The sequence below is a fragment of the Chelonoidis abingdonii genome, chromosome 24, assembly GCF_003597395.2.
Source record: "Chelonoidis abingdonii isolate Lonesome George chromosome 24, CheloAbing_2.0, whole genome shotgun sequence".
Classification (NCBI taxonomy): domain Eukaryota; kingdom Metazoa; phylum Chordata; order Testudines; family Testudinidae; genus Chelonoidis; species Chelonoidis abingdonii.
Genome location: NC_133792.1, coordinates 16,353,606 through 16,381,323, shown reverse-complemented (window position 1 = coordinate 16,381,323; position 27,718 = coordinate 16,353,606). Strand labels below are relative to the sequence as shown.

The 27,718-nt window shown below is 46.8% G+C and overlaps 2 protein-coding genes across 6 annotated transcripts in view; one reads left to right on the top strand and one right to left on the bottom strand.

Moving 5' to 3' along the window:
• Positions 1–384, top strand: part of SETX (senataxin) — a 62,388-nt gene extending 62,004 nt beyond the window's left edge. For both annotated transcript variants that reach the window (XM_032779398.2, XM_032779389.2), the window contains one exon: positions 166–384. In XM_032779398.2, the coding sequence (XP_032635289.1) occupies positions 166–192 (27 nt within the window). In that variant the 3' untranslated portion in view covers positions 193–384. The remainder of the gene's footprint in view (positions 1–165) is intronic.
• Positions 1–27,718, bottom strand: part of NTNG2 (netrin G2) — a 71,195-nt gene that overhangs the window by 4,425 nt on the left and 39,052 nt on the right. For 3 of the 4 annotated variants that reach the window (XM_032779436.2, XM_032779427.2, XM_075060457.1), the window contains 2 exons: positions 17,680–17,852; positions 15,664–15,690 (listed from right to left, as the gene is read on the bottom strand). In XM_032779436.2, coding sequence (XP_032635327.1) covers positions 15,664–15,690; positions 17,680–17,852 — 200 coding nt within the window. The remainder of the gene's footprint in view (positions 1–15,663; positions 15,691–17,679; positions 17,853–27,718) is intronic. The other variant, XM_032779455.2, reaches the window with a different exon arrangement.

Here is a 27,718-nt window from a genome sequence, read left to right as displayed (position 1 = left end):
TGACCCAGGTAGGTGGTGTTTTTGGGTTGGTTTTTTTTAAAGGCAAGGATCATCTTGATCACAGGGTTAGAAAGATCCCTCCAAAGCTTGCAGTGTCCTAGTTTCAGTTTTCTGTTTTTCCCACCAACCATCATTTCTCCCTCTTACCTCTAAATGTTTCAAGAGGTGCCACTGGGCCAAAGCCAGATTTGAGCCTGATGAGTTTGGAGATCTTGGAAGCGGCTTGGAAAAATTAAAAACATGCTTTTTCTCATCACTTAACACACATTCACTTCCCACCCTGCGGGAGAGCAGCTCTGGTGCTAGAACAATAATGGAGTAAGCCAAGAACATCACGTTGGCATCGCTGAAATCTATTTCTGCTCAAGACAGCTGGTGGTTTTCTACATTTCTCATGTTTTTTTTTTCCCCCTAAAGTTTGGTGTATAAGAAATTCCACCCATAAAAGTGCTCTATTGCACAGAGCTCAGTGAAAAACAGAGTTACTGTTCCTGGATCCTGCCCCCCACTTTACACATGTGTAGAGGAATTAATCAGATTAGACAGTCAGGCTAAAGCTAGACCAGTCTAACCATTTAAAAATATCTATTTCCCGTGGATTCCATTTAATGTAGGTCACACCAAATAGCATACAAAAAAATGCTAGCAATTCATGGACTCATAGATGTGTAGGACTGGAAGGGACCTTAAGAGGACTTCTAGTCCAGTCCCCTGCATGCAAAGCAGGACTAAGTATTATCTAGACTGTATTATCTAGCCCAATTACAGCTGAAAGAGCCCCTGCTCTAAGGCTTGGTACCAGGCAGGGCTCTCCTACCAGCACACCAGCTACCACACTACAGCAGGCAGTACCTGGCTTCTTTGCATGCTTCTTGCCAGCAGAGTGTGCTGTGGGGCCTGGTTTGCTCTTTGGAGCAGCTGCATGTGAGAGAAAAGAAAAAAATACAGCTCAGTGCTCTGGAAGAGAGAGAGGGGGAAAAGTCCCACCAGCAGTGGAAGGGAAGTAGCCGGCCCCACCGCAAAGGGGACTTGCTCTCCCAGCAGAGAGAAACCTTTGGTGCTAACATGCCCGTTACAGTAGTACTTCAGTGCATTTCCATGGTGATTACATTAGCCGCCTTTGCTTCCAATGAGGGCTAATGGGTTTCAGTGCCTGGGATGCTTTGTCCTTTTTAAACCCTAGCAGGGATGAGAAGAGGAGGCTGCCCGCCAGGCTTGCTGCCCGGGGTGCCAAGCTAGAACAAAGACTCAGGTAATAAAACTTCAGCCTGCTATGTTAATTCACATGCCACACTACGCTCAGGGTTGCACAAGGCTGAAGATGACATGTTCTCTTCCCAAGGAGCTTCCAGGGTGAACACAGCTAAGAGCTGCCTAGCTAAGGCAGCCACTTTCCTTTATAAAGATTAAATTTCACAACATTCCCAGGCTGTGGGAAAGGGTCAGTTATCCCCCACTTTATAAGTGAGGAAACTGAGTCACAGGGGGATGGCAGCAGTTTGCTGAAATGGGTCAGTGGAAGAGCAAGAGATAGAAAGTGGGACTCCCAAAGCTGAGTCACCTGTTCTAATCACTAATGCAGGCACTATATCCACGCCCTGCCCACCCATTGAAAGCATGCTATGATCCTAACACTCTGAGCTGCAATTGTCCCAGGGCTGCCCCCTCACTCTGGTGACAGCCTTAAGTGGTGAGTAGCTATGCTGTCTACCTGCCCCAGAGGCGTTCTTGGGCCAAACAAAGCACCTTCCAAGCTCATGTGCCCCCAGGGGAAAGTTACCCCAGTGCAAAAGTGTCAGGGAGATTCAGGGCCTCGTGCAGACCTCTGCCCAGGGATGAATTTTTTACTCTTCGTTTCTGTTTAGGAAGAACCGTCAATCAGCCAGCAAGAGCTGGTGCAGGAGTCCTCGTGAGGTATAGTTTCAACTATGCTTGAAATAGACTTTAAAAGGAAAAAAAACCAGATAACTTGTTTCCTGGGGGAAGGAAAGAGATGAGACAAGCCTCTTCCATTTGACAGTAAATATCCTAACCCCTCTTGAATTACAAACTGCTCTCCAGCAAAAATACCCCAGCCTCACGCTGTCCATCTCTCTATTTTTCCTGTGCATAGCGATTTCATAGCTGGCTTTCATCGGAGGAGCGCAAAGCTCTTACAAGATCTTCACTAGCAAAGCCTCCCAAAGGCCCTGAGTGGTACAGTAGGTGTTTTTAGCTCTCTTTTATGATGGGGAAACTGAGGCATAAGGCAGTTAAGTGACTAGCACACAATTATATCATGCATCAGGTGTGGAGCTAGGACTAGGCTCTAGGAGGCCTGATGCCCAATGCCTTGTTCTAATCAACAGATTCCCCACTTGTTTCCCCCACCCCATTGCTGTGCTTATGACCCTTCAGCCTCCCACCTTGCTAGGGTCTAGGGTGAGTGATTGCAGTGTCAGGCAAAATGGCCCAGTGATGGATGTTCATGAACCAACCAGCAAAGCGACACCAATGAGCATTATTTTGTAAGCCAGCGGATGCTGGCTGAGTAACACCCCTACCCCATCCCAGCAGCGGTCAGCGAACAGGCACGCTGTGCATCCCTTGGGAGGGGGAGGGGGGAGCTGTGTCTCTCAGCAGACGTGCTCCTTCTTGAGGGATAGCGGGGGATTCACTGTGTCATGCTAGAATGGCATTACCCCCTGCCTCCCCCCGAGGGCAAGCTCCCAGCTTACAGCACTTCAGAGACATGTTCGTAACAGCATAGCCTGGGTGCAGCTTCTTAGCTCCCCTTAGCTGCCCTCCCCAAACAAGCAGGTGGAGCCATGCACCTCCCAGTGGGCTGGACAAGAGAATGCTGCAAGCTGCATCCCTGGCACTGGCCGGGTTGACGTGCCAGTCATAGGCAGGGCCAGCTGCCGGATTGGGCTGCCAGCCACAGAGGGACTGACCCAGCCTTTGTAGCCAGACCACTAGGCCTTGCGGAGCCAAAAGTGGGGCAGGCAGGGGGCCCACAATTGCTTGGGTCACAGCCAACCCCAAGCAGGGTCTTCTACTCCACTGGCAGCATCCCAGAATGTATCAGTGCGCTGCCCTTGCCCACATCACAGCCCTGGGCCTGGGCTTAGGCCCACATGGGCCTTGCCCCGAAGAGCTACTGGCTGTACGATGCCGATGCCAAGCACGATGGAAACGAGCAAGGATCTGGTGATTAGACCAAGGTACTGGGCAGCAGCATCCTGCTTGGGGGAATAGTAGGCACTACACAATATACAGCATAATAATGAGGCCTTAGTGGCAGGGCACAGTTGGCAGGGAATGGAGAGGAAACAAGCAGCCTTCTGGCTGCTGGTGAACCCTCTGCACTGGAGCCAGCCCCGCCCTGGGTTCCTGCCCCTGCTGTAGCACACCCATGGTGTAAAACTCTGGCAAGTCACTTAAATGCCCGGTGCCTCAGTTTCCACAACTGCAGCCACTTTTAAGTGGGGCCTCACTTGCCTTTGCAAAGCACCTGTCATGCCTAAGGTGGAAGATGCCAGGGCAAAGACAGAAACAGTGCACTCAGCCCGGCCAGGGTGCTGGGGCCAATGCAGGGTTGCTGCTAGTGGCCGATGCTCCACTGCGTTACAATACTGCCCTCTGAAGAACAACTCGGGGGTTAGCCGGACACGGGCAGGCAGGCTGGTCGGTGCAGTGCTTTCAGTGATCATTTGGGCCACACAGTGAACAAAGTGACAGTCACCAGCATCTCCCAGGTGCCTCTGCTCCTGAGTTGAGTTACTTCTCACCAAGGGCCTGAGTGTCCATCCTGACTAGTTTCAGCTGCAGCCCCATCAGTGAAACGTGAACCCGGCAGGCAGCCCAAGCTGCTGTTAGCTCTTAGGCAGCTGCCAGCTCTTGGACTGGTGGGTTGTTTGCTAGCCCCTAGCCAGGTGGCTTTAGCCTGGGGGGAGCCTCACTAGGCTGAAGTTTCCATGGTGACAGAGCCCCAATCCTGTCTGGGTTTTCTTTTTGATCAGCTGTGATCAGAGCAGTTCAGCTCAGTGCTGCTGTCGTGCCTCTTCTCCCACTGTCGCTGCTCACCAGGCTGGGGGCTTGGCACAGGATGACGGGCAGCACGTAATGCAGTGCAGCCAGCAGAACACAAATCTGCCCCCCCTCATACACACACACACACCAGAACACCTGCACACCTTTGGGCCAGTCCGCAGGGCAGTGAAACCCTCCAGCTCAGTGGCATTTAGAGTCAGCAAAACTATGGTTGATTTGGGGGCATTTGACAGGCCCGTTCGGAACTTAATTTGAAGAGGGGGGGGTGCGCTGCAGAGATAACAAGGCAAATATCAGGAGATGATCCCTAATGTCCCACCCCATGGTAAGGGATTGAGGCAAATGGCCCCACCTGCTGTCCACTTCACTAAAAGAGAGACAAGACGAAGTAAAAGAAAAGTGAATAAATGCTTGAGGAATTTGTGGGGGAGCAAGCATGGGGGACTGGAACACCCCTTCCTTCTTAATACTTGGAGGTTCCCACTGTGATCCTCCCCCCGCCCCCACGTCCCAAAGTCAACTCTCATGTCCTGGGAAAGCCATTGTTTGGAGCAGCACAGCAGGCCAGGAGGCTCAGCCAGGCTTTGGAGCTAGGCAGTGTCCGTAACATAGATTGGGCACTCAGTTCTCCGTTGTGTCACGTTTGGGCGCAGTGGGTGCGACAGATTAGCACAGCGGTGAGTGCACAGTTGGGTTTTACACCCACTTGGGACAGCCTCAGACATTGAGGTGAGGTACAAGGCCATGGAAAAATCAGGCCCCTGGCTTCTCCATTGCTGCAGCTGTACAAGGAGACTGGCTTTTACTAGGTGCCTATGGCTCTGAGGAACCCAAAGGAAAAAAAAAACTCTCTGGGGGGAGGAGGTTTAAGAATCCAGGGATCAGCTAATTAGGCTTAACTATGTCAGTCCAGGGTGGCCGATTAGCCTAATTAAACTAGCCATTTGATTGGTCAGGGGGAGGGGCGTGTGGCATTCTCTGCTGCAGCAGGTGAAATCTCTTCTAAATACAGCAGCTTTGGCTGGTGTCTTTTCAGGTAACTGGAGTGTGGAGCCACAGTTTCTAGCTAGGAAAGCAATGCTCTGGTGCAACAGGGCATCTGGCTGGTTGAGGAAACTATTTCCTGTGTATTATTGGCAACCAGCTTGAGGACCTGAGACAGCACTTTCCTTCCTCCCCCAACTGATTCTAAATAAGCTTGTTTAAAGGTCACCAACTTTATTCTCATTGAAAAAAATGGGACTGTGCCTGCTTCTGGCATCTTCCACCCAAAGCGCTCCAAGTGATTCACAAGCAAGAGTGGATTTATAATCACAGACACCCCTCCAAGGTAAGCTACATCACCCCCTTTTTACAGATGGGAAACTGAAGGTGTAGAAAAGAGAAGTGACTTGAGTATGGTCACACTAAGTCAGCGGCGCAGCCAGAGAGAGAATCTAAATCTCACAATTCAAGACCATTCTTCTTCCCATCCCAGTCTGTCTTCATCCATTGTTCCTACAAGCTTATGAAGAAAGAGCTCCAGGATACAGGCTGACGAGAGTTCATAGCCTTAAGGGGCTAGTCCAGCCCAAATCTCTTATGATCCACCTGGGAATTAGCTACCCATCGTTGGCCTCTCCTAGTGAGTTATTCCAATGACTGCTATGCATCCGCGTTTTATTGACATTGGAAGAGAACCCCCTCGCTCTGTCCTCGCTTCCCTTTGACACAGGCTCCGAGCCCGAGAGCACCTCCTTACCTCGGATGTTTTCAGGAGGCTCCTGTGGAAAAGGTTTGGGTCCAAGCCCTGTTGGGTTTGCTGGACGCCGAACAGCTTGAAATGGCACCAACAGAGAGAACATCAGCTTAATGTAGACACTGTATTTGTTCCTCATAGAGGCTGTGTAGGGAGCTTCAGTCAGACACAGTGACTGGGAGGGTGGAGCAGTATCAAATTTCTCTGCTCCCCCCATCCCAATTTCTAAAAACCATCAATGCTCCATGGAAATTAGCGTCTTCAACAACGGTTAGAAGCAGTAAAATTACCTTTCCTCATGCAAGAAGCTGTTGGGTTTGCTGGCAGCATATGGCTATTCTACAGCCTAACTATACAGGAGAGGAAAGCTGTGGCTGGAATCTCACCAGCTACAGAGGATCCTCTAGCCACCATTTCTAACTCCTTCCTTAAACAGAAGGGATACCTATTAGCTCACTTGGCAACAATCCAAATGGTAGAAACTTAAGTTGGTCTTGAAACACTTTTAATTCCATCCAGAGAAGAAAGCACCTGTCCCTGTTAATTGACAGAATGCAAGACAATTATTTTCTTCTTGATTTGTTTAAATATTGTCAGCTCAGAATTAGCTGGATTTCACATAAGCAACTCAAACCTGAAGAACAAACTGCAGATGGACTATGTGAGAACACGGATCTGAGGAAACCCCCTCATGGTGGTCAGACATCACTGAGAGCCGGGCCACTTCTAATGTATCTTCTCAGGTGATAGCAAGTCTTAGCACTTATATAGTGCTTTGCATTCACAGATCTCAAAGCGCTCTGCAAAGGTGGACATCATTAGATCTATTTTACAGACAGAGCAACTGAGACAGAGGGAGGGAAAATGACTCAATCAAGGTCAGATTCAGATGCAAAGCTAGAACTAGAACTCAGCATCCCAATGATTTCATAAAGGCCATTACGAAGATCCTTACCAACCAGGTACATCTTTTATCAGCACAATCTAGCATAGATATGAATAATATGACTCCATCTCTCCACATACAGTGTCATATCTACGTGTAGTTTAGAGCTGGGCCCAAACCACAAAGATTTCAAATGCCCCAAAGTTGGGGCAGAGTTTGGCTTCAGGTTTTCAGCTTGACATTGTTATGGAGACAGGAACCAACAGTGAATGCGAGATCTAGGTACGTGTTCCAGCCCTCCATTCCAAGCCCCTCACATTTCAAGATCTTGGGTTTTAGTGTGGGCTCAGCGCTAATACACATTAGATTCTATATTAAAAGGGATGCTAATTTATACAGCAGGAACTTGCCAGGGGCTCATCGACTGGGAAACAGGGTTGGATAGTGCCAGTCTGCTGCCAGCACTGAGTGTATCAGTATGAACCAGGAAGGAGGGGCACTAGGCAAGGTAACCTGAGCCTCAGGCTCCAAAACCCAGCATACCATCTCCCGAGATTCCCTCGTGCAGTGTCTACAGCGCACCTTGGTCACATAAGCACAGGGCAAGAAGCCAAGGAAACATACAGAGTCTATGCACCAGACAACACATTCGTGACCATTTACCAAGTTACTCCATTTTACAAACACAGTCTAAACTCGGCAATCAACTAGATTTCCATGATCCTCGCAGTTCACCCGAGCACCAAGCTGAGAACTATCTCTTCTACCGTTTATCGTCTTCATCTTTCACATATATGACTAAACCCGGAGGCTCAGTCTAGCCTCTCCACATTACCAATGGTGTGTAGGCCACAGACCAAACCAGAGCCTTTCCCAACTGGGCTGCAGAGAGAGATGCATGGAAAGCAGAGAATTCTAGTAACAAGCAATTTCTAAGCATCGGTCCCTACTTGGACTGTAACACCAGTTCAGCAGCAAGTCTCTTACCTTCTTTTCCAGGATCAGCCTTGGACTGAGGGGAGCCCACCTGCAGTGGGGCAGCTGCCGATGAGCTGGTGAATTCTTGCAGAGGTAATATAGGAAAGCCACGTTACAAAAGAGGTTGAGGCAAACGGAAGAGTCAGCTAGCAGCCTTGGGTTTATGAGATGAAGGGCCAGAACTCCTGCTGATATAAATTGGCAGAGCCCTATTGACTGCAATGGAGTGCTGCTGTCTTATTCCAGTACCTATACAACTGTGCAGCTTGTAATCTTTCAGATCCCACCCACACTATATACACCTCTACCCCTATATAACGCTGTGCTTGGGAGCCAAAAAATCTTACCGCGTTATAGGTGAAACTGCGTTCTATCAAACTTGTTTTGATCCACCGGAGTGTGCAGCCCTGCCCCCCCGGAGTGCTCCTTTACTGCGTTATATCCAAATTCGTGTTATATCGGGTCACATTACATCAAGGTAGAGGTGTATGTACCACCACAGGCATTGCTTAGTTTCCGAGGCCTTCGCCACTAGAGGCACTGTGGGACACTGACCAAGTGCAGAGTAAAGGACTAGAAATGGAAAGTTCGAGTGCCACACACAGTCACTGGGAGTGCCTAGCTCCCAGGCCTGTGTTCTGGCCATGCCTATTTTCCTAAAAATCAGTGAAGGAACTCAAGAAACCATTGCAAAGAAATTAAAACCACAAGACGGCTGCCCATTTGTGTCACTCCCATTGCAAAGAACTCACTGTGTGCCCTCCCCACTGGGTCTGTAGCAAACCCTAGTGCCACAATTTTGTTGACAATCTTCATTCTTGCTAGTGTACAAACCAGGAAGTAAAATGAAAAAGACATGTTAATTTCAAGCTTCAGTTGAGTAATATGAGGGGTTTTTTTCCCCTCCTCTTCCTTAATCTTTGCCAAATTTAAAAGAACAAACCCAAGAAGGAGGGAAATGTGATTTCCCAGCCCCTACTAGGGGATTATAAACAATGCAGAGTAAAAAATATATGACAATCTCTAAAAGTAGGTGACAGTGTCCTTTTCATTGGGAAAATGGAAGCCGATTGACACTAATAGGGTGTTAAAGAGAATATGAAAAAAGCCCCTCACTAATTGGCAAGGGTTTAATTAGAGTCACAATAAAAAACAGCCCTAGAGGCATTTTGCTTTTTAGTCATTCACATACACCTCCACTTGTTCGTCTTTGCAGAGTCAGAAGAATTACTAATGCTCTTTATCCCAAGAACTTTTCCACTGAAGCTTTGTGACATTCACAGATGGTTTTACATAGCAGTTGTGGGTGTGAGGTAGAGACACAAATTTCTCTTCCAGACCCTCTCAGTTAGAATTGGAGTATGGCAAAAATCAGGATGGTCCCATCACTGAGCTTTTTCAATACAGACAAGAGGTGTCCTAGCTCTTGTCTATACTGGGGAAGAGGGCTCCAGTAAATTGGATGTTTCTTTCACTCTCCTAGTTGCGGGAAACATTTGTTAAATTCACGTGAGTCTCACATTAAAAAAGGCTGAAACTGGGTTGTTCAAACATTAGGAAGCCAACAGAAAATAAATAAATACGGAAGTGGAGTAGCTAATATTTATGTAGGACCTAAACAAAACTGATGGTTTACACTCCACTTCTGTGCTCCTTCTCTTGGCTCTGTCAGAGCCATTAACGAACAAATTGCTTTTCCCAGAGCTGAACTGATACCATTGAGATGGTTGGACCATGAACCAAAAAAAAAAAAAAAAAAAAAAAAAAAAAAGAGGAAGAGGTAGAGAGAGGTGGGTTTTTTTTGATCACCCCAACTTTGGGGGAAGAATGCCACTGCCTGACCATGGAAAGCACAAAATCTGACAGAAAGTGACAAGTTTCTATAAGGAAGTGGGAAAGGGAAATTAACAGATTAAGAAAAGCACTTGATTAACTTCTCTTTACCATGACTCCTCAGTTTCCATTAGTTGTCTCTCCCCTTCAGTGTCCTTTGGATGAGTTCAGTTTATGTCCCTATGTTTTTAAATGCACTCTATTCCCCCTCCCACCTCGCATTTGCTCCTTGGCAACATGAAAGGCAAAAGAGGTTCGTACTAACACATGACCACAGCTCCACCTTGACCACAAAGAACACTACAAGCGGCTAAAAGGAGCACTCAGCTAGTGGATCTATGCAACTTAAAGATCAAAAACAAATCTAATCTGCTCTTCTAGTCTACGTTCCACATTCTTCTCCCAACCGCTGCCAGCTAGTACGTGAAAGCACAAATGGGGAAGGGGGAAAAAAATCAGCCTAGCTTTAAATACCTGTTTTTTTCTGCGTCTCTTGGATAGGCACAGAGGCAGGGAGCTCAGCTGGCTGTTTGGCAGTGACTGCTCAGGGTGGGAAGCAAAAATTGAGAGGGTAAAAGAACTGAACACATGCCAAAGGAAGGAGAAACAGTACAGAGTCGGGGCAGCATTTTAAAGGAATTTTTAAAAATTTCTTCCTGGCTAGAGCTGTGCTTAAAGTACAGCTGGGACCTGAGCAGCAAAATTCAGACCTGGATATTGAACCCATGCGAGGGGGTAGGGGGAGAATTCTGGGGTTCTGGCCCAGCTGTAGGAGTAACTCCACTGACGTCAATAGAGTTACACTGATTTTAAACATAGGTAGCAGGGCCAATCAGGATTAGGGCCTCCTCCTATCTGGGCCTGGTCATGTACACGTAATGTATTGTGGCAACATCTGTGCAGAGGCCATAGCCATCAATGGGGCTCGAGTCTAGGGCTTTCAGCACCCTGGCCATTTCAGCCAGAGGAGTAACATAGTTAGCTGTCAGTACATAGCAGGAGCAACCACGAGATGGAATCACAATGACACACATTAAGTCAGTAGAGGAACAAAAGGGGGGAACGAGAGCCTCGAAGCTCAGTCCTGCCCACCCCAATCGAGAAACAGGGGCATTGTGTTGCAGCCTAACACCAGTTAATCCAATGGAAGAAACTGATTTTGCACAGAAAGTGGGTCACAGGTCACCTGCTCTTTTTGATAGGCCACCAACAGATGGGCAGCTCTCCGGAAGGGTCATGTTCAAGAACAGCTGGGAGTCCCATGCAGCCCTTGGGATCAGATTTTAAGCCTCTATTCCCAACAACCTTCAGTCACAAATGTTGTTCTTCAAAAGCTTTGGAGTCACCTTGAACCATCTGGGCCTTGTGGGGCTAGAAAGGCCATGAGAACAGGTTTTATTGTTGGCATTTGTTCTGATCTGGATTAGAACCTAGAGCTGCAGACACTGCCTGGGAAAGGAGAAATCATTTGCTGAAAAGTGAGTGGTGTAAACCAGAACCTTCAGAGAGGGGCTGGTTCCAGCCTAGAGAACGACAAAGGTCCTGTGTTCAGGGGAAGATGGTCTGATTCTTCTCTCAGAGCTGTTCACCCCTCTCTGATAGAAACATGCATCCTTTCTGCCACTCCCCTATCTCGACAGATCATTAATTGCACCATAAGAGACAGATGCTCAGCAAGATGCTCTCTCTCTCTCTCTCACACACACACACGCTACGCACAAAAGCACTGCTATGGTCAAATACGGATAAAAATCACATGACATTGGGTGCATGTTATGTACATGTAACCCAAGTTTCATTATTATAGGTATGTAGATAATAGGCACACATTCTTTGAACTAATATAATCTTCAAGTGTGGGTTGTAGGTACCCATTCACTATATATATTAGCATAGACAGGCAAGTATTATTTCTGTTTTACAGATGGAGAAACTGAAGTGACTAGCCCAAGGTCACAAAATGCCTTAGTGGAAATAGGAACCAGGTTTCCTGATCCATCCAACCCCCCATTGTAAACACTAAACCATGGTGCCTCCATGATTATATCTATATTTGCATAAACACCCTGTGGCAGTGTGGACTGTCACATGGGGGTAGGAGGGGAAAAAACCAAGCAGCTGACGCCAATTATCTGCTCCACTCAGAGGCTGCTGGGAGTGGGCGGGGCCTGGGGTTTAGATAAACTCATTCCAGGGCTGAGAGGAGGAGAGGTACCACCCAAGGAGATTGGAGGCTGAAGGAGTGTTATAGAAGAAAGCACTCAGAAAGGGTCCAGAGAAGAAACTATCACCCTTGGGGGAAAGGTAAGGTACTGAGTTTGGGAAGAGTTGGGCACAGGCTGGGGGCTGCCTCCCTAGGCAACTGTGGATTTGCCTGAGAAGTCAGAGAATTTATAGGGCAATGGGACTGAAGACTTTGATAATGATAAACTAAATACAGGTATACTCCCTTTATAAGTTCTTCTACATTCCCTCTGGTGTTCTTTCTCCCCCCTGCCCCTTCTGTGGTGGTCAGGGTCCTTCTGGCCCACCAAGCAATGGTGACATTTGGAGCTGTGGGATCTGGAGCTTAGCCACAGGGCCAAATCCTGTTAGTGATCATCTGCTGAACCCCCCTGGGATGGTAAGACTCCACCGGCTCACATACACAATCAAGCATTGCCTTTCCCTCAACTGGCTTCCAACAACTCCCCCAGAAGACTGACTGTTACTAATGTACGGGTGGTGGAAAATGTCCTCATGGGAAAATCAGATCCAGAAGGCACAGCAGCAGAGTAAGTGCATGAGGCTTGTAAACTAACAGCAGAAACATTTCATTTCCTCTTCTCCAAAAGAAGAGAGAAACCAGGCCTGCATGTAGTTCAAAAAAAAAATGAACAAACCTCCTTCTCCCCCCAAAAAAGTGATACAAGTTCTCTCTACTGGGCAGTCTAGAAAATATTAAGAAATAATATTCTGGGACTTCCAGTGTGTGTGTTTAGCCTGTCCCCAAGCATTTTATAGAATCATTCTGATGAGCGTTAAAGTGTGGCTCTTCCCTCCAAATCCACTTGCCAAATGTAAAACTTCACAGATTATATCCTCAGGTCTGGCCAAGAGGGGTTTGGTACAGGACCCAAGAGGCTGAGGAGCAGAGCAAAGATAGCTGATTCAAAAATTCCTCGCCCAGTTTAGAGCACTCTCAGGGCTGCTCTAAATTATACCCACCCACAATGAGCCCTGAGGGGCCACTCCATTAGCTGGGGAATCACTAGAATGCAGCAGTGCTCAGGCCAGGCCCTCTTTCCCTGACCATGCCTTTTATACTATGGAGAATTCCCTGATGCAAGAAAAATCCTCAACTGCCCACTCAGACCAACTTTCATCATTCTGCTGGAAGGTCATAGCAGAAATAGGAGTGTGGAGAACCTACCCCTGCATTTTGAAAATGCCTTATTAGAGCTGTGCAAAGCGGAGACACAAAACCAGCCTTCTAAATCCTACATGGCCTTTGCTTGGGGTGAGTCAAGTTTGTTCTTTTCTGGTAAAGAAACAGGCAAATAAAACCTCAGATTTCTTTCTTCCCCATCCCTATTCTCATTGTAGTACACACAGAAGAGCAACTTTTGTGGCTCGGCTATTCATTCTCAGGAGGACTTTGAAAGGCTAATCTCAAAGTAAATGCTTCAAAATGGTATCTTAGATGCCCCCAAATTCCAGCTCTGCCCTCTACTTCCTGGTCTGAGGCAAGGGGAAATGATGCTCCGACGACCTCAGAGCAGCAGCAGAGGATAGACAGACAGATGAAGGGTCATGCAAGAACCTGCCTCTTCTAAGGAGTCGACTTTGGGATTGGGATTGACTGCTGTTGTTGAAGAGGGAAGAATCTGTGTATTATTAAACTTCCACGTTCAGATGCCCTTTTCCCTGAATTAAATTAGGGACGAACATTAGGCTTTCTGCTGGCTGGGAGGATCTGAACCCATCCAGTGTGATTTTTATCCATGTCCCCAGAAACTCCTACAAGATGAATGAACAAGGAGTCAGAGGAGATAATCTTCCTTTTAATGCTAATAATTGCCACTTGAGGAGCTGCAGCGGGAAGCAAAGCCGGTAGAGGAATAAGGAAGTGAAACTAGCTAAGGGACCTAGCTGTACTAGCAAGGGTAGGATCTGTCTCGCGGGGTGGAGCTTGGCACCCACCTGGCTGCTGCGTGGTGACAGGCTGGTTAGTGGCGGTGGTGGTTGTAGTTTTGGGTGTTGTAGTGGTAATGGGTTTTGTAGTGGAAACTTGCTGTGGTCGTTCATACACTAACAAAAAACAAAGAAAAGAGGTGGAAAGAGGGCACCTGAGGAGGCTGGAGGGTCTCTGTGGCTCTCGCTGTTGCTTCTTATGGTACGCAGAATCCCAAGCCCATGGGCACCTCCATGATCTATTTTCATGGTGAAGGAGGCACACAGGACCTGCTCCCACTCAAATCAATGCTCAAAACTCCCACTGAATCTAATGGAAGAGAATTGGCTTTAAGGCCCTGTAAATTCCAACCATTATTATTCACGTAAAGGAGTCGCCCTCAGCTGGTGGCTACAGAACACAAGGGCTGCTTCACTCCTGAGAGTACGTCACCTACCAGGAGCTGGGGACACTGGTGACCAAAAAACGTTGCTCTTGGTTGCCTCTTAATCACAGAGAGAGAGAGAGAGAGGAAAAACTGAAGAACCCAGCTGCAGGATATGTACAGAAGAAGCTGCTGGGTTTGTTGGGGGTAACCCCAACTCCAGAGAGAATTTAGCATTGGGACAGTGTTATGTCTGTGTTGAGAATCTAGGAAGATTCCGTGTGTGCGTGCATGTTTCGGCTGGGTTGCTATATAACTTTGCTTTGTTGGCATGGATGTTGGTTTCAGTACTGCCAACTTTATCACTAACTCACTGTTAATTAAACCTAGAAAGCCAAGAGAGAATGAGTGTGTCTGTATCATGACGGGATAATGGCAAAGAGAGGTAGGAGTTGCAGTCATGTGGGATCAGAAACAGGCCACAGAAGCCTTTCCTGTCTGAAAGCTTAACAATAGCTGTGCCATCTCTCTCATATACATTTGAGCTCTCTGATGCCAAAGATACTCCCAGGCAAACCTCCTAATCAGCAAAACAATTCCCTTCAGACCACTAAAAGGTGATCATAAAATCAAATGATGTCCCTTTCATTTAATAAATTCCCAAAAGCAAACATTGGATTATTTAATACAATAGGCCAAATTAATCACTGGTATAACTCCTGAAAAGTCAGGGGAGTTACCCCAGGGATGACAGAGTAATTCAGGAACACTACTTGATACCATGATTTGACTATAATATTCGTTCTATTCCAATTCTCACTGCTCTGACCAGCAATAATAAAATGTGAGGGATTATTATGAATATAAATTCTTACTTCAACCTATGTCCCCGAGTCCTTGTTTGTCCCACAACCTCGTGTATGTAGATTATCATGCTTAATTTCATAATAACCCTTAGCTAGTTTAAATACTTAATTCAGGTCACCTCTTGTCTTCTGTGAAAGCTAAATAATCCCTCTTTAGCTGCCCTACGCTCATAAACAAGCCTGTCTATCCCATTCACCATCACATTTCCACTGTGTTCTCTCCACCTTCACCGTATATTTCTTTCAGAGAGTAACCTTAGCCATAAAATTCAGACCTAGATTCCAGGTGACCCAAAGTTTGAAGGTGCTTGGTCTGCAGAAATCCCCACTGAAATCAATTGCTTGTGCCTCAAATATTACACTTATATATAATTTTATTTTTAAATGGATGGCATGATAGGCCCAAGGTAACCCAAACTGGATGCTGTATCAAAGAATTCAAAAACAAGTCCTTATAGCAGAAGTCTGTGAAACTGGGGGGGAAAGTTCACTACAATCATTGGTGTTTTTGAAGAAGTGTGTTTTTTTTATTTCCTTTCCTGCTGCCATTCTAACGAACCTCATGGGGAGAAACCATGCCAGAGAAATAAACAATGAGGTTACTGAAGTCAAAGGAGGAAAATAGAAAGCTCTTTGATGGGACAGACAATGAGAGACAATTAGAGGACAAGACTTATTGCCTGGCAGATGATAATGAGAAGAAAAGAACCATTTGTCTCCCAAGTGATGTGTACAGGGCCCATGCACTGAAGATGTCACATGCCAGCAGTTCAGTTACATTTTTTTACTTACTGCCAAAGGCCGAGCCTGCAGCTGCACCTGGAGAAAAGGAAAAGAAGCAGGGTCAGCAGAAGCCGAGAGCCATTGTGCTAATTAACAGGAGCCTTGTTGATGGTTGTTCCAGCTTGCTGCATCTTAAAAGCAGCCTTAGGCAAACCGTAGAGGTGACCAGACAGCAGTGGCCTTGAAAATGTTTGGGTCCTGAGGCATAGGCTGAAATCTACCTGCAGTGGCTGAGGGAGGAAAGCCAGCTTGCCTATTACTAATAGAATTTCTTCTTAACCCTTTTTCTGGCCTGCCATTATGCCCAGTAAGGGTCATGTATGCTTTTGAGACTTGTCATAGTCTCTTCTAGAAACCGTGTGATGTGAACCCAGTCAGTGCTGCTACGCCACTAGCTCCACATCACCACTGCTGGATTCCCAAGTTGCGGGCCCTGACTCAGGAGGGGATTGTATTAGGGTCGGTATTTTTCAGGTTGGAACAGAACACCCAGCAATGCAGGCTGGGGGGAGAGGGGAAACAGCATCTGACCTGAGGCTGGGAGGTTTTGGTGGGAAGAAATTGCTTCTAAATTGTGTATCCTGTGGTGTGAGGCTGAGGGAGCCAGCTTCCAACACTGCTAGTTTATTGGTCACAGGTGGGAGAAAAGTTTGAGGACCATTTAAGGTCACATTTAATCCAGATATTACAGGGGAGATAAACACCCAGTAGTCAGCTTTCCCCAACCATAAAGAAGGTGGCCAGCAATGAAAATGCTACAACAACTGGTGAGAGAGGCCTTTGGAGAATTGCTTCTACTCCAGAAGTTGGCCATAAATCTGCCAGAAAGAGAGTTGAAGGGAGAGAGGATGAGGTGGGTGCTTGAGGGGTGGGGGTAGGGAGATATAGGGAAGGAAGAATGAGTGACAGATGTACAAAAGAGAGAGAAATGGAGGGAAGGGAAGTGGGGATAAGAAAAGTGAGGTAAAAGGAAGGGGAGATGACAGGGACAATGACATGCTATTCTCTTTCTCTTCCTTCCAACACCAAAAATCTCTCCCAGGATCCTTTGAAGGAATACAGGCAGTTGGCGGTAGCTGACAAGCTTGTTCCCTTTCAAAGAATCAGCTCGTCTACCATCCCTGGCACACACAAAACATTCCTGTCACGGCCTTCAGAGCCTGTATTTCAGCTTTGATCATCTTAAAGCGCATAAATCTTTCAGAAATGAAGGGGGAGAGAAAAAAGGATTCTCTTTGGTAACACTCAAGGCTGCTACTTAAAAGGCTGGAACGGTGACTGCTGCTCTGTGACATTTAAGCAAGCCTGCTAATGTAAACTGGACATAACCCTGGAGAGACTGGACTATGTCTGGTGTCCTCCTCCACCAACATTCCCATGATCAGATGATGATGGCTTACAGCCTTGATGTTTGTTTTTTGTTTTCAAGCGAGCATGTAGCACAACACGAATGCAGCAGACAATTAATTGCATGGGACTGTCGCTGTGCTGAGTGACAGGGACACTTTTGTCTTCTTCACTGTGGCCAGATACTCCATGATGTACATATGAACAGCTTCTAGCTGACAATAAATAGGGCACCCAACGTTCTTTTCCATCCTCCTGTTCTTCAGTCTTCCGTGCAATTATTGTGCACTGAATTGAAGGTAAACACATTCCCACAGCCACTTGTTGATGTTTTCTTTAAGGGACATAGAGTAGTTCAGAGTAAAATGCCTATTCAAGGCCATGGATCTCTCTGATGGCTTACACCTAACCATCTGTGAGCCTGGATACCCTTCTGTCCATTCACTCCAGCCACTCCACTACAAATAGTCATCAAGCTCCCCTTCCATCTACCCATGTGGCAATCAATTCCTGTGCACACTGAGAACCAAGTAAATGTTTACTTCCACTGTAAAACCAAACCCTCCTCTCCTGCAGACCTGTACACTGACGCCAGATGGAGGCATCCTGAAGTAGTGCTAACTTACAGGAATTGTGTAGAGGGCCAGTGTGTGGGCTCAGTTCAGTATAGTAACTTACATGCGTTAGGGGATCCGTTGGGGAGAGGCAGGTAGGAGCCAGCCCGCCAAGATCTGGTGCGAAAGTTCTTCTTGCACTTGCCACAGTCCTGGCCAGTGGTGTTGTGTTCACACTCACACTGCAGGGTGCCTTCCTTGAAGGAGCACAGGTTGGCATGGAGGTTGCATTTACACCTGTAGGAGGAAAATGAAAGAGAGAAAATGGTACGCAATGCCACTGTGGAACTCTTCACCAGAGGATGTTGTGAAGGACAAGACTATAACAGAGTTCAAAAAAGAACTAGATAAATTCATGGAGGATAGGTCCATCAATGGCTATTAGCCAGGATGGGCAGGGATGGTGTCCCTACCCTCTGTTTGCCAGAAGCTGGGAATGGGCGACAGGAGATGCATCACTTGATGGTTGCCTGTTCTGTTCATTCTCTCTGGGGCACCGGGCATTGACCTCTGCTGGAAGACAGGATATTGGGCTAGATGGACCTTTGGTCTTACCCAGTATTGCCATTCTTATGTTCTCAGGACAGTAACACATCCACTCCCAGCTGAGATGGACATGCTGTGTAGCTGAACATACAGAAGTAGAGCCAAGTTAGTTACCCCTTCACAGCAGCTCTGAGAAGGGTTTCATGGCACTCACCCATGTTCCTATTGTGTCTGGCATTTGTGTTACGAGGATTCATTCACCTGTTTATGGGGCATCTGAAATATCTCTACCCACATGACTGCAATAGGACAGGAATATGCCTGTTTATAAATGCTAGTAGTAAATGGCACAACCTACCCTGGTAAGATCAAGGTTCTAGGAGCCAGGAGACTCATTGACCAACTGCATCTCAGGCCACTTATTTTGGTGCCTAAAGATGGATTTAGGGGGCCTGATTTTAGGCAACCAGATTTGGCCTTACTTTCTAATGCTATGCCTCTCTTTTCTCATCAGTAAAATGGGGGTAACATTATGAGGCTTATTTATAATGTGCTTTGAGATCCTTGGATGAAAGGCATTATATACATGCTAATGTCTACATTCTGTGCTGACTCACACCCTGTGCAACACCACTGAATTCAATGCAACTGCAGAAGGTATAAGTCAGAGTCAAAGTTAGCCCTAACTTATTACTATTTGTGAAGCTGACCAAGAATCACCAAGTCTTAAGTGAAGATCAGCAAAATCTTTTCACCTGTGATCCAGGGGAGACTGATGTTAAATAAACCCTCCATATAAATCTAAAACACCACCCAGACCTCCCAGTTTCACATGTTCTTCCCATGCTGAATTCCTATTGAGATAAGATATGGGGAGGCTGACTCTGAGAATCACTGAGATCACTCAGACCTCCCATTTTCTTTTCTGAACTATCTCGGGCCCTTAGACACACAGGATTTTAGAGGAATAGCTCATGTTTATATTAATGAGTCAAGACCCTCAATCCCCAAACAGGTTGTTAAAATTAAGAGCCTTTCTCCCAGGGGGTGGAGTAATGCTAGGATATAGAACCTTTCATCCCGAGACCACCCATTGCAATCCAGCCCTGAGGAGTGATAACTGAAACTTATAACCGACTGATGGCTATTTGGTGCCCTGTGTGAAATGAATATAGTGAGTCTCAGGTCAGTTCTTAGTGGATAAAAGGCCACGTGTCAAAAAAAAAATCGTCACAACTTGCTCCCTTTCTGGAAACGTCCAGAGAAAACAAAGAATGGAAACAGTACTAAGCACTTTGCAAACATTAATGACTAAACTTTTAATGAACCACTGCAAGATTGGTAGCCATTAAATACCCCTGTTTTACACATAAGGACTCAGAAGAAGAGGGGTTAGGTAACTCTTACAAAGTCAGAGCTGAGATTAGAACTCAGGGCTCACAAGTCTATGGTCAGGCTATGCACCCTATAGACCATGGGTTCCCTGCTTATCTTACAAGTAGTTCCTCTAGGTTAGGGTGAAGGTACAATGGGCCTGATTCTTTACTACCCTGCACCTTGTGTAACAATTACATCTGTGCAAAGGGGGTGTAGAAATGTAACCACCCATGTAAGTGAGTGAAAAAGTCTGATTGAGTAGTACTCAGTTTTTACAGGTATAAATGACCAGAAGGTTCACGACAGTGGAGAATCAGGCCTATTGAGGGGACAGTGCATAGGAGAAGCTTGTCTGGCTGCTTTCTCTGCTGTATCTGTTCTGGGAATAAACAGAGGACATCAGTCTTAAGAGGTGTAAACCTAGTACTGTTCACCTGCACTATACCCAGTCAAGACAGAAATCACAATCTCTTGTGGAAAATGTTCTAGGAGCAGAAGTTTCTTTAGAATCTCCAAAGATCCCATCCCCATGTTTCTGATCCACTGAGTCTGCCCTTGCTGTGATCCCATTTGTGCATGGCTGGAAGATTTCACTCATAAGTTATTTTTGTTTCCTTGTTCTTATTTCCGGCAAACTATTTACTCACATGCTATGCAGAAACTGGGTAGAGTCCCTCCTCTCCAACATCCAGTGCTTGCTCATCTCTGACCCAGGCAGAGAAGGAAATGTACACTCCATCAGGGAGCAAATTTGCTTTCTCAAGCAGGAGCTGCCAAACACAGCATATTATGTTTGAGTGTCTGTGTTACTGAAGGCTGGCAATGGCAGGTAACAGCTGAAAGCTAAAAACCATAGACCTCAAAAATGCTGGGAACAGCTTGTAAATCAGAGACTCTGGAGGGGGTATTAGCCAGCACTTAGAAAAAAAGGGTCCCCATGTCTCAGCTGTGATGGGTTCTTCCTTCTGCCTCTGATTGACAGAAGTTTCTGCACTGATGTCCTAACCTCTTTGAATAGGCAGTGATCAGCACTCTGGAGCATGGAGCCTGACTCTGTGAATTATTTAGAGTCCACGGAGCACTGGCTCCCTCTCTTGCTATAAAAGTAACAAAAGAAGGAGCCGGGGGGAGTAAGCAGATAGCAGGTTAAAACAGGTCAGAGCATCACCATTGCTGAGCTGGCCCAGGCTTGAGTCCGAGAACAAGAGTTTCAGGGAGGTACAGCACTTCTTACTCTTTGTGAAACGGGACAACAAAGTGCATGATTCAACTCTGGGACCCACCATTTAAAAGCCAGACTCAGACGCAGGGGTGCTACACATGGGAGGCAGCTCAGAAGCCTTGACCACACAGGCTAACTTCTTCTAGCGCCTCACTCCCCTTCTGACAGACGCTCCAGTGGTCAAGGCCATGCGTTCCTAGTCTCGTTTTCTCAGCAGAGGAGAGATGGATTCCTGAGGCAACACTGTCATGTGGCACAAGGTTTCCTCTCCCCCCTGCAGAACTATTAGTTCCAGGTTGAATGATGGAGACGAGATGGAAGCTTAAAAGTAGGCACATGGGTCTGAGGCAGATGGAACCCGAGCACTGTTGTGTGCTAAATGATGCTTCAGAGAAGAGCGGAGCCAAGGAAAACTCCCGCTCCTTAGCTCAAGCCTAGAGCTGTAAGCTTGGCCAGAGTAAAGGCCTGGATGACAGGGCTCCTGGTTCTGTTCCTGGCTTTGCCATAGACTTATAGACAAGTTACTTTGCCTCCAATTCCTCATCTACAAAATGGGACTAATACTTCCCAGTGCAGCATGGATAATGCTTAACTAATTAATATTTGCGAGCTGCTTTGAAAGCCCCAGGAAAGGAAAGGTATTACAGCTCATTGTGCTGCTGTGCACTCAGCAATCACATGACAAGGGGACCAAAAGCCACTACTGGACATAGGTCCCTAATACCTTTTACAGTCACTCATAGATACACTATTGTAATGACAAGGCAGCAGAGTCAGATCATGTGTGAAATGTGACAGTCTTTTCATGCTCCAAGGCCTTCCCCGAGTCAGAAGACTGTTCATCACCAGCTGCATTCCCACAGCAGCAAGAGGCTAACCAGGGTTATTCAGTCATGGCCTGTACCTCCCTGGGCAGGGCCCAAGCAGCTCTTACAATAGAAAGGTGTTGCTGAGCTGCTAGTGTCTGAACTTCTGTCTGCATGGTGCATTTTACTAAACAGTTCTCTTAACTTCACCCGAGGTCTCATGGCACAATGATGGAGGCAGAGGAGTTCCCCGAATCCTCTGCCCTTTTCTAGGGCTAGCATATTTCCCCCACTCTTCTGCCTTTAGAACAGTCAAAAAAAACTAGGGGGTTCCCTCAAAGAGCTGAGGTGCTACATCACAGCATGGAATTTGAACCTGACTACCAGGCCTTAGATACAAATCTCAGCCAGAGAGGGGGATGCAGCCCCGACTTGTCTTCCTACAGCTACAAGGAGCATGAAATAAGGGTCTCTGCTGGAAGCGGGTATAGGTACACGCTCATGCCCCCGTGCACACACAGAGCTCACTGCCCATGATGCACAACAGCCAGCCAAGCACCAGCTACCGGATCAGCACTTGGGGCTAATCTCAGTCCTGGGGCAGTGGTCTTGCATTCTTCTGTCACATCTGCAGGGCATGGCTGAGGAAGGACAGGCTTCCTGGGTCAGCCACAGAATGCTTCAATTGGTCTAGGCTGTCGGAGCATGTTGCAATGACTGGGCACTGTGCTTCCCAGGGAGGGCTCTCGCTCTCTAATGAGTGTAAACAAGGAAAATTAAATAAAGAACCAGCAGCAGCAGAGACAGCCCGCCGCCCTCCGCCTTTAGTCCCAGGTCAGCTATTTCTTGCTGCCCGGCCCTATCCATAGCACAAAAGTTCCCTCGTCCAAAGGATCAATTTTATCAGGGAATTGCTTTCTGAATTCGACCTTTGAGAATCATCAATCTAACCAGAAAACTATAACTTGAGCAGCCTGACCCCACAACGCAGCACTTTTCAGACCAATCAATCAGGATGCATTATTTAATAATGAACAGTGGAGCAGCTTCCAATGGCCCAGGCTACTGATCCCGTCACGCTGCTGCTGCCTGGAGCAAAACTTTCCACTCCCGTCCCCCACCCACATCCCCAACTGTCATCCCATCTTTTGTTCTGCTTTAACTCCTTCGTCCTCCCATCACCACCAGTGCCTTCAGTTCAAGGACACACGCTTTAGCTTGGCAGCAGAGGGGGAAGAATGCCTTTCTCTAGCCAAGATCCAGCAGGCAGAGAATGGAGAAAATAGAATTAGTCCTGTCCCAAGGGTTGCAAGTCCTGCTTCTCTCTGTTCCTCTTTATCGGGTACCCAACTGTCTGAGCCAGAGCAGGCCCAGGAAAAGGGGTTTAGGATCTAATCCATGATATTAGAGGGGTGGACAATGCCACAAGTCCTAGCACAGGCTACTGTACACCTCTCCATTCTCAGGGCTGCCACAACTCCTCTCCCTTTCTACCTTCATAAAATGATTCCTCCAGTAAGGTCTGTCTGGCTCAAGGGCTGCTGGGGGGTGGGAGAGCCTTTCCCCCTTAAGTTGCTGGTTCAACCCTAGACCAGGGGACAGTGGTTATTTGATAATTATTCAGTGACCTTTGCGTGAAATGAGTGTGGTGGGTCTCAGTCCAGTTCCTCATGGGTAAGTTTCTCTAACACAAAAACCAGCAGAGGAGGTGGCATCAGCAGAGAGACCAAGTACTGAAGAGTCTCAGCTTCTCTCATCCCCAGCCTCAGGGCAATATAGGGGAAGCATACATGGCTTGTCCATGCTGGGAATAAACAGAAGAATGTCAAACAGTATTCCCTAGTAATAGGCTGAATGCTGTAGTAACATTACAGTATTGGCTCCAAATGCTGTTGCTTACATTACTGGAGCATTTATTGATTTTTAATGCAGGTCCTTTAGTCGTCCTCCTCTTCCCTTTGGAAATGATGCAGCGTAGCCTAGTCTGCCAAGGCTTAAGCCAGGGACACAAGAACCACCCCAGGGCACCAGGGAAAGTTTACAGGCGTGTAGGCATAGTTTTGCAGCTGTGAAGAACATTTCCTAGTCACCTCCATTTCTAGGAGTCAGCATTCCGGAGGTCGGCAGCAGCTCTCAGTGAGAGAGGCACGTCAGTGCCAAGTCTCCACGTGAGAGACGGAGGGCCAGCATGCGCAAGGTTTCTAAGTGAGGAGCCAGCGAGACTAAGACAAATGCAGCAGACTTCCGGCATAGCTGAAAGAATGAAAAAGGCAGCCACCACCCTGGTCTTTTATTCATCATAAAATTAAAACATACATAGTTTTTTTTTTAAATCCACTGAGATAGTCAATTTGATTCCCAGGATTTCCATGTCCTTTACAATCACTGAATTCAGTCTCACAATGCCACTGTGAGCTAACTAAGGGTCCTTATTCCCACTTTACAGATCAAGAAACTGAGACAGAGAGAGAAGTTAAATGAGTATCCACATAGTGGAGGGGCTGAGAGCCACTGAAGCAAACTGTAAACCATGTATATGATGGAAATTACTTCAAGCCAGGGGGTGCTGCCGCACCCCTAGTTCCAGCATCTGTGTGACTCTCTCTCCCAGACCCCCAAAAACACACATGGACCTTCAGCTGCAGAACCAGAACCCAGAAACCCTGACTCCCAGTCCTCTGTTCTAACCACTGCACCACCCTGTACTGCTACTCTAGGGATGGGGAAATGCTCAGTAAGTGGGTACGTTGCCCTACTCACTTTCCTTGCACTCCATCACCCCTGTAACCTTTTTGTCCCCAGTACTCACTCTCCGGGAGCTTTAGATTCATGGATCCCATGGCCAGAAGGGACCATTGTGATCATCTAGTCTGACTTCCTGTGTAACACAGGCCGTAGAATTCCCCCAAACTAAAGAAGGAGCCCTGGCCCCAAGCCCCCTCCATCTGAGTCAGACATACACACTGCACATACAAGCAGCTCGAGGCATCCAGAATTTCCAGAGAGCTGTGTGACTGGCATACAGGAGAGTGATGGAAGGGGAGATGCTGGGTTCCTCCAGTGCTCCCTTCCATACCATTACTACAGTGGGAGATGACCTCTACTCACCAATGTCTCTCAGCCTCCATCTGTCCTCCCTTCCCTCCTCCATCACCTGCCCTCCCTCCACAGCAGAGAGTAAGGCCAGTCTATACTTCAAAGCTGATAACTTTGCCACCATCTTCTTAGCAATGCAGATTGCGTCTCAGGCTAGAGATGAAGGGCTCTCCTACTCCCCAGTCAGAAACCATCTAGACTCACCCTAGAGCTCAGCAATGGAATCGCTCCCAATTAAAATCCCTTCTTCCACCCTGCTTATCGCAGCTGGCATCAGAAAAACTCAACGCAGGAGTGGAAAGCTGTTATTGTCTGCCGTCCAAAGGATGGATTATGACGACTTTCCACTGAATTGTTTGCTCACTGTAACTGATGAACCTTTAATGAGTCTTCCGGGACCATGTGTTTGAAGGGAGCTCTTTCCTCTTTGTCCCTGAGAAAGTCCCTCTTTCAACTAATCTTGGCTCTCATGAATACATGAATAACTATTTCCCCCCCCCTTCCCACTATTGTCATCCACAGCCTGTGCTTATACACAGCAACTTATGCAGCTCTCTGAGGATTAACCCCGTTTCTACCTAATTCTCTGCAACTGTTCTGGCAGATCAGCAAAGCATGAAGCAACTATTTCACTAACATCAAGTGAAACAGTTCCCAGTGAATACAGACTGTAGGCGGCTCCCTGCTTTCCCAGAAAGAAGAGTTTTCTATTTGGATTCAAATTCCTGGAAAAAATAACCTAATCTGGGTTTATCACTATCCCAGATTGCAAAGTGGGAAAACCTCATGTGGTATGTCAGCCCAAGTAACCTCAAGGTGCAGAACACACTTGTCATGTCAACATCAGATGGCTTCAGCAGCACACAACCCGCGATTTGATCTTATAGTGCAGATGCATCACATGACTAGAGATGGGCCTGAACTGATTACACAGGAGCCAAATCCCCAATGCTGCCACCTCTGAACCCTGGGGAAATCCATATCCTGATCTGAACGTCCCCATTTCAGCCTCAAACCACCACTCCAGGTCTGAATAAGGCTGCACTGTTGGGAAATTCAGCTCCCAATCCAAACTTGGCAGCTTTGCATAAGACAGCCTAATGTCCTGGGTCCTCGTAGTGTGGAACAAGGTATGTGTCATGCTGCCTCTATGTGCAGGACACTTCACATAATGCATCCACTCTACAGCGCCTGACAGAGCAAAGCACCGTACCGATTAAACTCATCCCTGAGATGCTTTTCTCCTCCCAGCCTCCGTGAGCAATACTCTCCACAGAGATTCCTAGCAACACAGAGTTGTTATGGACTAATGAATTCTACGGGAACCCTTAAGGGGAAAAAAAAAACTATTTGTGCTGCCCTTAGAAATTCATTTGGAGTTGGGTTATCAAGAGAAGATCATCTAAAAGATCCCAAGATGATGAGCATAATGGATAGCCACTCTACTGGGCGCAGCAATTCATTTTAAATAAATTGCCACTCAGCAGCAGTCAAAATACTGCTGAACTTTGGAAAGGATTTCCCCTTATCATTATTTACATTCAGAGCAGTCATTTTAAAAACCCTTCCTAGGTAGGGGTCTGGGGGCAGACGAGGAGGAAGGGTGAAAAAGATGCACCACGGATATACTAACATAAATATTTGCAGAGTAATGTGTATAAATGCTCTCTGGACTTTCTCCTGGAACGCAATAATGCCTGCAATTGAGTTCATTGGCCAAATTTAATTTTGGCTCCTGCAGAAGTCTCTTTATATTAAGTGCTTTAACATACATCACCTCCTCAGTCTATCGATGAAATTCTATTATCTGCTCAGGACCGGACACAACTCGGCAACAAAAGGAAAGAAGGCTCCACAAAACAAAGCCAGAGGCAGGTAATAGGACCTTGAGCATCTCTCGGCTGCTATTGATGAAGTGTCACTAATGCTTGGACAAAGGAGGAGCTTTCTGTGTCTCCCACTCTTTCCCCCTCTTACTGCAAGCCTGCAAGGACTCTCCTCCATTTTGCAGCAATTACAGTAATAGCATTTAAGAGTCTTGGGGAAATATAAGCAAACAGCTGATGTGAGTTAATAACTTAATTTAACTATATAGCCTGGAGCCAGAGTTCTCTTAAACTAGAGTTAATTCCAGTTAAGACCATTTCCAAAGAAACTCCATCCATACAATCCTCCTGCAGTGAGAGAGAACACACTCAGCCAATGGAATATTGCATCATCAGAACACTCTCTCTAGCTGACTGGCAGTCCTCAAAAGCAGGATGCTATAGTTTATTGGGAGCCAGTTACCCCTAACATGGGTGACACATATCACACTTCTTGAGAATTCCAAGAACAGTGCAGGGGAAGAGTGGTAGACACATTGTACTCAGTAGCAGCATCTCAGCAGAGGGAAGCCCAAAATATATTTACAATATTTTGCCCATGTGTATTTTTCCTGCTGCTAACAGGTGGAGATGCTGCTCCCAGTCCCCCGTCCAGTCCTCAGTAAAACATGCCTGATCACTTGTCAGTTGTTCTTCAGAATCTAAGAACCTCACTTCTAAAGCAACCCTGTAGCAGTTGTCAGATGACTGAAGATAGCAAGCGATGATTCTACACATATAGGGATTCTCCTACAACTTTCTAAACAGACAGAGGGTTAGGCAATTCCATGCACTGAAAGACAGGCTGAGACCAAACAGAACTCATTTCACACAGGTGTACTGACTTCCAGACTCCAGTCTGGATCCTAAATATGAAAACACAAAGGGCTGTGGCCACTGCACCATACAAAGGGACAGAATCAGGAGGCTGCAGCTCCGCTGAGCAGAGGGGTAACTGTATCTCTTTAGGCAAGATGTTATATCTAGTACCACCAACTATCATGTTTTGTGGTACAGGATGATTAGGAGGGCAGCAAAGAATAACCCCCTGCATGTGAACAACAGGGGACAACTAACCAGCTGCACTATGGGGCTGTTTGGGGAGGGTCATGTTCCTTTGAGTCTGAAGCTGCAGGTACTGGCAGGAGGCAGGATAGTGGACTAGTGTTTTGGTCTGCTATGGCAAACTCTATGCTCTTATTCAAACAGAAAGAAATGCAACCCTGGCAGGGAATCCATGTGTAAAAGTGT